This window comes from Ornithorhynchus anatinus, chromosome 5 (genome assembly GCF_004115215.2).
Source record: "Ornithorhynchus anatinus isolate Pmale09 chromosome 5, mOrnAna1.pri.v4, whole genome shotgun sequence".
Taxonomy (NCBI): Eukaryota; Metazoa; Chordata; class Mammalia; order Monotremata; family Ornithorhynchidae; genus Ornithorhynchus; species Ornithorhynchus anatinus.
In genome coordinates this window covers 17,934,344-17,944,519 of record NC_041732.1, presented here as the reverse complement: position 1 = coordinate 17,944,519, position 10,176 = coordinate 17,934,344, and the positions used below count along the sequence as shown (strand labels likewise).

At 53.5% G+C, this 10,176-nt stretch overlaps 1 protein-coding gene across 1 annotated transcript in view; it reads right to left on the bottom strand.

Annotated features, from left to right (window-relative positions):
* Positions 1 to 1,834: 1,834 nt before the first annotated feature.
* Positions 1,835 to 10,176, bottom strand: part of SLC27A2 (solute carrier family 27 member 2) — a 42,511-nt gene continuing 34,169 nt past the window's right edge. Inside the window, exons 7-10 of the mRNA XM_029065774.2 lie at positions 7,813 to 8,011; positions 5,112 to 5,209; positions 3,440 to 3,570; positions 1,835 to 2,197 (exon numbers count right to left, since the gene is read on the bottom strand). Coding sequence (XP_028921607.1) covers positions 2,021 to 2,197; positions 3,440 to 3,570; positions 5,112 to 5,209; positions 7,813 to 8,011 — 605 coding nt within the window. The 3' untranslated portion in view covers positions 1,835 to 2,020. The remainder of the gene's footprint in view (positions 2,198 to 3,439; positions 3,571 to 5,111; positions 5,210 to 7,812; positions 8,012 to 10,176) is intronic.

The following is a 10,176-nucleotide window of genomic DNA, read 5'->3' as shown; positions in this document are numbered from 1 at the left end:
AGATTTGGGGCCGCTACCGACTTCCCGCTCACCCCGTCCCGGGAGGAGAAATGTGCCCTCGTTCTGGGGCTGTGGGATTCGGGGGGGACAGAAATTCCACATCCTCCCTGCCTGACCCTTTCCTGTCTCTGGAAGGCCCGACCTGGCTCCTCTGGGCCTGCATCTCTGCAGACTGCAGAGTCCCAGGCTGGAAAGAAGGCTCCTCGGGTTTGGGGTCATTTTGCTCCAAAGCCTCAGGCTCTTTTGGCAGTTTCTTTTCTCTGCCACCCTTCTCAGGCGGGCAGAGGAGGGTCTCCAGCACGCTCCTAGATGCAGAGTGACCAGCAAGCCGGGATGTTCCGGTCAGCTGCCGGTGAATTCTGGACCCCCAGACGCAGCCCGAGACCTGGGAGTCAGAAGTTCATGGGTTCTAATTCTGGCTCCGCCACTTCCTCTGTGTGTGTGACCCTGGGCAAGTCACTTCACTTCTCCGGGCCTCAGTGACCTCGGTAAAATGGGGATCGAGACTGTGAGTTCCACGTGGGACAGGGACTTTGTCCAGCACTTAGTACAGAGCCTGGCACATAGTAAATGCTTAACAAATACACAAATAGATTGGTATATTTACAATAATAATAATAAATATTATCATTAATGATTATCAAGGAACATCCAGACGGTGTTAACCGAACTAAGGCCCAATTCGGGATGTGCCAGACTCACCTCACTCAAGTCGGCCGCTTGGTGGACACGATTTCCGGCTAGTGGTGCAGACCGATGTCGACAATGCCCTTCTCTTTCCTCATCTCCCTGAGGAGAAGGACCCTTCTGCCTGTTGAGATTCTCTGGGACGTAGAGTCCTGAATAATAATAGTAATAACTGTGGCGTTCATTTAGCGCTTACTATGTGCCAGGTACTGTACTAAGCGCTGGGGGGATACAAGCTAATCGGGCTGGACACAGTCCCTGTCCCTTATGGGGCTCAAAGTCTCAATCCCCATTTTATCGATGAGGAGGAAACTGAGGCCCAGAGAAGCGAAGTGACTTGCCGGAGGTCACAGAGTCGACAAGTCAGAGCCCACAGCCTGGTCCCTGCTCCAAACCTGGGTTCTAATCCCCTCTCCGCCGCTGGTCTTCTGTGGGATCTCGGGCAACAAACTTCACTTCTCTGGGCCTCAGTTACCTCATCTGTAAAAATGAGGATTAACCTCGTGAGCCCCATGTGGCAGCGTGGACTAGTGGATAAAAAATGGGCCTGGAGTCAGAAGAAACTGGGTTCTAATAATAATAATAATGATAATAATGTTGGTATTTGTTAAGCGCTTACTCTGTGCCAAGCACTGTTTTAAGCACTGGGGGAGATACAAGGTAATCCAGTTGTCCCACGTGGGGCTCACAGTCTTCACCTCCATTTTACAGAGGAGGGAACTGAGGCCCAGAGAAGCGAAGTGACTTGTCCAAAGTCACACAGCTGACACGTGGCGGAGCCGGGATTAGAACCCAGGTCCTCTGACTCCCAGGCCCAGGCTCTTTCCACTAAGCCACCCTGCTTCTCAGCTCAGCCTCTTTTTTGCCGTGTGACCTCGGGTAAGTCACTTCTCTGGGCCTCAGTTCCCTCCTCTGTAAACTAGGGATTGAGACCACGAGCCCCATTTGGGACAGGGACTGTGTCCGATCTGATTAGCTCCTATCTACCCCAGGTGCTTCGTACAGTGGCTGGCACATAGTAAGCGCTTAACGAATACCAAGCCCATAGAACGGTGCTCTGCACATAACAAGCGCTCGATGAATACCGTCGATTGACTGAAGGATTAAAGAAAAAAAACTCGGACGGAACATAAGACACCAACAGATATCGTGTCGCCAAATCCCTTGTAATTAGATAAAAACCCAGCCGGGAAGATCGCAGATAGGAATGGAAGCCGGATACACGTGAGTTCCTCCTGGGGTCACAGGGGGTGAGTGGGGGCACCGGCCTCCTTGGAAACAGCCTTGGTTGGGCTGGTTCTCCGGACGGGGAGGTGGGTGGGCTGGGGGCAGCTCAGAGTTTCACACGGTTGCTGCAGATGGCCCCGTAGACGTCCTCCGTCAAGACCTCGTAGGCCTTCTGCTGGTTGTCCAGGAAGTACAACGGGTCTGAGATCAGGCCGGGGTTGAAGCCCTCCTCCACCAGGATCACTTTGCAGTGCTTGAAGGTGCCGGTGACCTCGATGACGTTCTGGAAAACACCCCGCCCGCCACCCCCCGCCAGTGACGGAGGGTCCGACTCTCGAGCCCCTCAGGGAGAGGGATGGGGGGGGCGCAGGGAAGCAGCGTGGCCTAGCGGGTAGAGCGCGGGCCTGGGAGTCAGAAGGACCTGGGTTCTCATCCCGACTCCTCCGCTCGTCTGCCGTGTGACCTTGGGCAAGTCGCCGGACTAAAGTGGGGGTTAAGACCGTGAGCCCCAAGTGGGGCACGGACCGCGCCCGTCCTGATTAGGTTGTTTCTACTCCCAGCACTCAATACAGTGCCTGGCACATAGTAAGCGCTTACCAAAGACCATAAAAAAAACAAAAAGGGGGCAGCCACAAATGAGGCTGGGCACTGCCCCATCGACTGTACTGATGGAGCGCTTACTTGGGAGGGCACAGTCCAAGGGAATTAGCGTACACATTCCCTGCCCACGGTGAGGGCAGGATCTGGGAGCTGATTAGCTGCCTTGAGCACAAATTCCTCTCCCGTGGGGGCAACAAGCTTCCTGCTGGGGTTTGGGCCGGTACGGCTACCGAACGAGGGCCCAGAGCCACGCCCCACCTTGCCCCAAGGAGGTCACTCCAACTCTGTGCTAGGGACTTGTTAAAAACAGCCAGGGGACCGGTCAAGGAGGGGGACGAAAGTGACAAGACCCACCCAACCCAACCGTAGCTAAGGGAGACCGTCAAGTCTCGTTATGCGGTTTCCACTAGTCTAGAAGCACGGGAAGAGCACGGGACCTGGGTTCAAACCCCAGCCCGCCCCTTGCCCACTGTGTGACCTTGGGTGAATCGCTTCCCTTTTCCGCGCCTTAGTTTCCTCATGCGCAAAACTGGGATTAAATTGCTCAGACTCCCGCATGTGGGACGGGGACTGTGCTTGATCCGATTGCATTTTATCTATTCCAGGGCTCAGTATGGTGCTAATCGAGTTAATCTCACGCTCTCAATCCCCACTTTACAGACGAGGTAAATGAGGCCCAGAGAAGTGAAGTGACGAGCTCAAGGTCACACAGCAGATCCGTGGCGGAGCCGGGATGAGAGCCCAGGTCCTTCCGACTCCCAGCCCGGGCTTTATCCGCTGAGCCACGCTGCTTCCATCCCAGCGCGTAAAGAGCGTTCAACAACTAGGAAGTGCTTAACGAATACTAAAAAACCCAAACGCGCGGAGGGGAGCAGTGGGGCGAGGGGTGGGGCAAATCCGAGGAGAGGAGGGCAGTCGGTCTTACTTGAATCCTGATGAAGTGAGGCCTGGCATAGCCAGGCAGGTAGTCTGTGACGTGGTTGTAGAGTTTCCTCCCCTCAAACTCCCGGTCCTGCTTCAGGCGGATGGACGCCATCCCAATCCGACCCTCGTGGCCTGGAGAACGATGATGATAACGGGATTTGCTATGCGCTTACTACGTTCCAGGCACTGCTCTAAGTGCTGGGAGAGATCCAAGCTAATCGAGTCGGACACGGTCCCCGTCCCGCGGAGGGCTCACGGCATCCCCATGAGGGAACTGAGGCCCGGAGAGCTGAAGTGACTTGGCCGAGGTCTCGCAGCAGACAAGTGGCGGAGTCGGGATCGGAATCCAGACCCTCCTGCCTCCAGGGCCACTGCTCTAATGATAATAATAATAATCACGGTGTTCGTTAAGCGCTCGCTACGCGCCAGCCGCCTACCACTAGGCCACGCTGCTTCCAGAAAGGGGTGGCGGAGTCGGCCCATTTGTTCTGCCGAGAGTCTAGAAGAGTGCACCGCACACAGTGTGCGCTCAATAAATACAACCGAATGACCGAACGAAGGAGCCAACGGTCAGACGGCAGCGGACAGGGTTCAGGCTACCGGAGGACATCATCTTCCTCCCCTTCCCCCACACCCCCCTCCGGGGGAGGCCTCCCCTTTCAACATCATCGTCACCAGCACTGGCTGACTCTACCGTAGGCAGGGCACTGTACTGAATGCCCACTGGGGCGGGGCGATGTATTCAGCTCCTACTTTGTGCAAACCACCGTAGAGGGCAGGGCTGGCTACCCGTTGGGGGCTTAGCGCTGTACTGAACCAAAGCCCCGCCCACCCTAAATAAGGTGAAGCAGCATAGCTCCGTGGAAAGAGCCGAGGCTCCGGGGCTCGGGAGTCAGAGGTCATGAGTTCGATTCCTGATTCTGCCACTTGTCAGCTGTGTGACTGTGGGCAAGTCACTTGACTTCTTTGGGCCTCGGTTCCCTCATCTGGAAAATGGGGATGAAGACTGTGAGCCTCACGTGGGACAACCTGATTACCCCGTATCTGCCCCAGTGCTTAGGACAGCCATCGCCCCCACCTCCCCGTGACTCCCTGCCCGCTGCTCCCCCGCCCTTCCTCCCTCCCTCCCATCAATCAGCCCCACCCCTGCTCCTGCTTTAGAGACGGGCTACTGGTTAAGGCCTCACTCTGTGGCAAAGGCTGATCTAGGTATCCCCCCCAGTGCTTAGCACAGTGCTTTGCACACAGTAAGCGCTTAACAAATACCAGCATTATTATCTAAGCGTTGCCGTTGGTAGGGGTGAATTAGGTGGGGCACAGTCCCTGGCCCATGTGGGGCTCACAGTCTAAACAGGAAGGATGACTGATATTTAACCCCGTTTTACAATTGGGGGAATTGAGGTACAGAGAAGTGAAATGACATAGCCAAGGTCACACAGCAAGCAATGGGCAGAGCGGGGATTAGAACTCAAGTCCTTTGAATCCCAAGCCCGTGCTCCTCTCACTAGGCCATGCTGCTTCTCTCCTCTTCCTTTCCTTCCTCCCTCCTCGCTTTTCCCACCTCTCCCGGCCTCTCATCCCTTTCTCCCTCAGCTTTCCCTTCTCCGTCTCTGACCCTCTCTCTGTCTCTCCGTCTCTGTCCCTCCATCTGTCCTTTCCCCAGGTCCCCTTACCTGGCACGGTCACACCGTACACGTTGGCTTCTTGGATAAAGTCCACCATGCCCAAAATGTCCGCTACCTCCGTGGTGGCCACGTTCTCTCCTTTCCACCTGCAGGGAATGATGTCCGGGAGGAAGAGTTACACCGTCTCCCCCTCCGCATCCCATCTCTGCCCCGGGGGAACGAGGTTGGGAGAGGGGAAGAGAGGGTCAGGTACCCCCAAAGAAGGAAGCAGATGGGGTTGGGGGGGTAGGGAGCTCGACGGGGTCGCACCGGTGTGCATGTCTGCTGAGTGACCTTGGCCGAGTCACTTCGCTTCTCTGGGCCTCCGCTTACCTCATCTCTAAAATGGGAATTAAGATCATGAGCCCCATGTGGGACAGGGACTGTGTCCAACCTGATTAACTTGCGTCTACCCCAGCTCTTAGGGCAGTTCTGGGCCCAGAGTAAGTGCATGAAAGAAAGAAACAAACTGTTCCTCGTAACGTCAGGGGGCTCTCGTTGGCGACAGCTGGAGGGAGTGTGGACTAGACTGGGGTGGAGGAGCTGACGACCCAAAGTCCGTGATGAGGTATGTTTTTGCTGAGCATTGGGCGCTCCCCAATCTCCTTGGGTCCTAATCCTGGCTCCTCCACTTGTCCGCTGCATGACCTTGGACAAGTCACTTCACTTCAGTGGCACATGAGAAGCAGCGTGGCTCAGTGGAAAGAGCCCGGGCTTGGGAGTCAGAGGTCATGGGTTCTAATCCCTGCTCTGCCACTTGCCAGCTGTGTGACTTTGGGCAAGTCACTTCACTTCTCTGTGCCTCATCTGTAAAATGGGGATTAAAACTGTGAGCCCCACGTGGGACAACCTGATCACCTTGTATCCCCCAGCGCTTAGAACAGTGCTTTGCACATAGTAAGTGCTTAACAAATACCAACATTATTATTATTCCCTGGGCTTCGGTTCCCTCAGCTGTAAAATGGGGATGAAGACTTTGAGCCCCGTGTGGGACAGGGGCTGTGTCCAACCTGATTAGCTCCTACCTACCCCAGCGCTTAGTACAGTGCCGGGCACATCGTAAGAGGCTCTGAGAGTTGGGTCTGGCTGAGTTGGTTATCTCCCCCTTGCCCACTTTTTTTCGTCTAACGGTAAGCTCGTCGTAGGCAGGGAATGTGTCTGTTTATTGTTCCGCTGTACTCTCCCAAGTGCTCTGCACACAGTAACTGTTCAATAAATAAGATTGAATGAATTTATTAAGCGCTTACTATATGCCAGGCACTGAACTAAGCCCTGGGCTAGATACAAGGAAACCAGGTTGGACAGTCCACGTCCCATGTGGGGCTCACAGTTTTAATCCCCATTTTCCAGATCAGGGAAGATCAGCCCAGAGAAGTAAATCAACTTGCTCAAGGTCACCCAGCAGACAAGTGGCAGGGCTAGGATCAGAACCCAGGCCCATGCTCTTTTTTTTTTTAATGATATTTTTAAAATTCTTACCATGTGCCAGGCTCTGTATTAAGCACTAGGGTAGATATAAGGTAATCAGGTGGGACACAGTCCATTTTCCACATGGGACTCACAGTTTAAATTCCCATTTTACAAGGTCCCGCATCGGGCAAGTGGCAGAGCCGGGATTAGAACCCAGGTCCTTCTGCCCAGGCCTGTGCTCTCTCCATTTGGCCACGCTGCTTGAGTGCTTACTGTGTGCAGAGCACTGTTCTAAGCACCTGGGAGAGTACAATGCAACAAAGCTGGTGGACACATTCCTGGCCCACAAGGAGTACACTGTCAAGTGAACGCTGTCAAGAAGCAGTGCGGCGTAGTGGCTGGAGCCCGGGCCTGAGAGTCAAAAGAACCCTGGTCCTAATCCCCGCTCTGCCAACTGTCTGCTGTGTGACCTCGGATAAGTCACTTCCCCTCTCTGGGTCTCAGTTCCCTCGTCCGTAGAACAGGGATTTAGGACTGTGAGTCCCCTACATGGAATATGTCCAACCTGATTTGGTACCCCACTGCATAGTAAGGTGCCTGGAACATGATAATAATAATAACGTTGGTATTTGTTAAAGCGCTTACTACGTGCAGAGCACTGTTCTAAGCGCTGGGGTAGATATAGGGTAATCAGGTTGTCCCACGTGAGGCTCACAGTTAATCCCCCATTTTACAGACGAGATAACTGAGGCACAGAGAAGTTAAGTGATTTGCCCACAGTCACACAGCTGACAAGTGGCAGAGCCGGGAGTCGAACCCATGATCTCTGACTCCGAAGCCCAGGCTCTTTCCACTGTGCCACGCTGCTTCCCAATAATAATAATAATAATAATTATGGTATTTGCTAAGAGCTTACTATGTGCCAGGCTCTGTGCCAAGCGCCGGGGTGGATACAGGCAAATCAGGATGGACACAGTTCCTGTCCCATGTGGGGCTCACAGTCTCGAGACATAGTAAATATCATTAAAAATGGTATTTATTGAGCGCTTACTATGCGCAGAGCACTGTACTAACCACCGGGAAGAGTACAGTCCAACAGAAGTGTCCAGATGCGACCAAAACTCAGCCGTGAGACACCCCACCCTCCATCACCGTGACTGTAAGCTCGTTGTGTGCAGGCAGTGTGTCTGTGTATGGTTCTATTGTACTCTCCCAAGCGCTCAGTACAGCGCTCTGCACACAGTAAGCCCTCAACAAACACGATCGAACGAATGAGCAGGAAACCACGGGGAAGACCCACCGGAAGGTGTCTCCCACCCTGTCGTGGAAGTAAATGAAGTTGTCGGGGCTGAACTGTAAGAGGTCGCCGCTGTTGAAGTAAACGTCCCCCTCCTTGAAGACATTCCGTAGTATCTTCTTCTCCGTCTGGGCCTTCGCCCCAGCGTAGCCAATGAACGGGGTCAACTGCGAGATCCTGCAGATCAAGAGCCCGACTTCACCTAGGACCGGAGAAAAATCCCGTTGCTCCGTGCCCCGGAGCAGCAGAGGGGAAAAAAACATTTTTAAAAATGATGGCATCTTTCATTCACTCTTTCATTCATTGAATTGTATTTATTGAGCACTTATTTTGTGCAGAGGACTGTACTAAGCGCTTGGGAGAGGACAATAGAGCCATAAACAGACTCATTCCCTGGCCGCAACGAGCTGACGGTCTAGAGGTATCTGTTAAACGCTTGCTTTGCGTCAAACCCTGTCCTAAGCGCTGGGGTAGGTACCAGGTACCAGTTGGACACGGTCCCTGTCCCCTGTGGGGATCGCAGCCTGAGGAGGAGGGAGAACAGGTCACGGGTTCTAATCTAACCTGCTATGTGACCTTGGGCAAGTCAGTTACCTCATCTGTAAAATGGGGATTGAGATCATGAGCCCCATGTGGGACAGGGACCGTGTCCAACCCATTTATTTGTATCTACCCCAGCGCTTAGTACAGTGCCTGGCACATACGGAGCCCTTAGCGAATACCATTAACAAAAATAACTGGTGAGAAAGAGCTTGGGAAACGTAAACTTGAAGGAGGTATTTTTGCTATCATTATTATTGTCATTAAGGTTTTCTCAGAGCTGTAACCCCTAGGATTATCATGCAGAACGCTTTGGGGAGACATGGGGGGAAATATGTGGGAAAAGGGGGTTACCCAGAGGCTGCTAAGGGGATGATAGTTGAGAAGCAGTGTGGTCTAATGGCTGGAGCGTAGGACTAGGATTCAAGATGGGGGTGGGGGCGGGAGGGATGCTCCCATATAATAACGATGGTATTTGTTAAGCGCTTACTATGTGCCATGTAAGCGCTGGGGGGGCGGCGGTGAATATAATCAGGTTGTCCCACATGGGGCTCAGTCTCAATCCCCATTTTCAGATGAGGGAACTGAGGCACAGGGAAGTTAAGTGACTTGCCCAAAGTCACACAGCAGACATGTGGTGGAGACAGAATTAGAACCCACGACCTCTGACTCCCAAGCCCGGGCTCTTTCCGCTGAGCCATGCTGCTTCTCTGTACGTGCCCAGAAAGAGCAGGATGGGTGGAAAGGGTTGCAAAGAGGGACAGAATGGCTCCTTTGCTAGTCCAAGTCTGTACAAGCCTACAGATAATGCTGGGGAGAGTCAGTCAGTCAGTTGTATTTACTGAGCGCTTACCTTGTGCAGAGCACTGTACTAAGCGCTTGGGAGAGGACAGTAGAACAATAGAACAGCCATATTCCCTGCACACAGAGAGCTTACAGTCTAGAAGGGGAGACGGACGGGAATAGAGAGAAATAAATGACAGATCTGGCCGTAAGTGCTCTGGGGCTGGGCCGGGGGATGAATATTGGAGAATGGGTCGTGAGGTTGCTAGACTAAGGAAGGGACCGTCAGAGGGACGTGGGTAGCCACAGGGTTAAGGGAGAGGGCTTGGAAATCGGGGGAAAGCCCAGAGAATTTGGCAATGGGGAGAAGGGGAGTAAATGAGCAGAGGCCTGGGTTATCATCTCAGGGAAGCAGCGTGGCCTAGTGGATAGAGCCCGGGCCTGGGAGTCAGAAGGCCCTGAGTTTTAATCCCAGCTCCGCCACTTGTCTGCTGTGGAACAGGGGGCAAGTTCCTGGACTTCTCTGGGCCTCAGTTCCCTCATCTGTAAAATGGGGATGAAGACTGGGAGCCTCTTGGGGGACAGGGACTGCGTCCAAACCCAACTTGCTTATATCTGCCCCGGCGCTTAGAAGAGTGCCTGACATTTGGTAAAGTGCTTAACAAGCACCACAGTCGTTATTAGCAGGTGGGCCAGGGACTGGGTCTGACTTGATTAACTGGCATCCACCCTCTAGTAGCCTCAGACCACAGCTGTCAGTGTCAAATGAGGATTAAAAGGGTGAGCCCCTTGTGGGACAGGGACTGTGCCCAACCTGGTTCACTTCTATCTACCCCAGCGTTTAGAACAGTGCTCGGCACCTTATAAGTGCTTAACAAGTACTATAACTACTCTTACTGCGCCACAGGCGTTAATTCAAGGAGGTAATCTTTGCCGATCTCCCCTCTTCTCCTTGTGTCCAGCTTGCCAACTCTCCTAGCCCCTCTGTCCTTTGTTTGGAAGGTCAGCGATGCCATCTTGACCAGTATGAAAGCGGAGGACTCC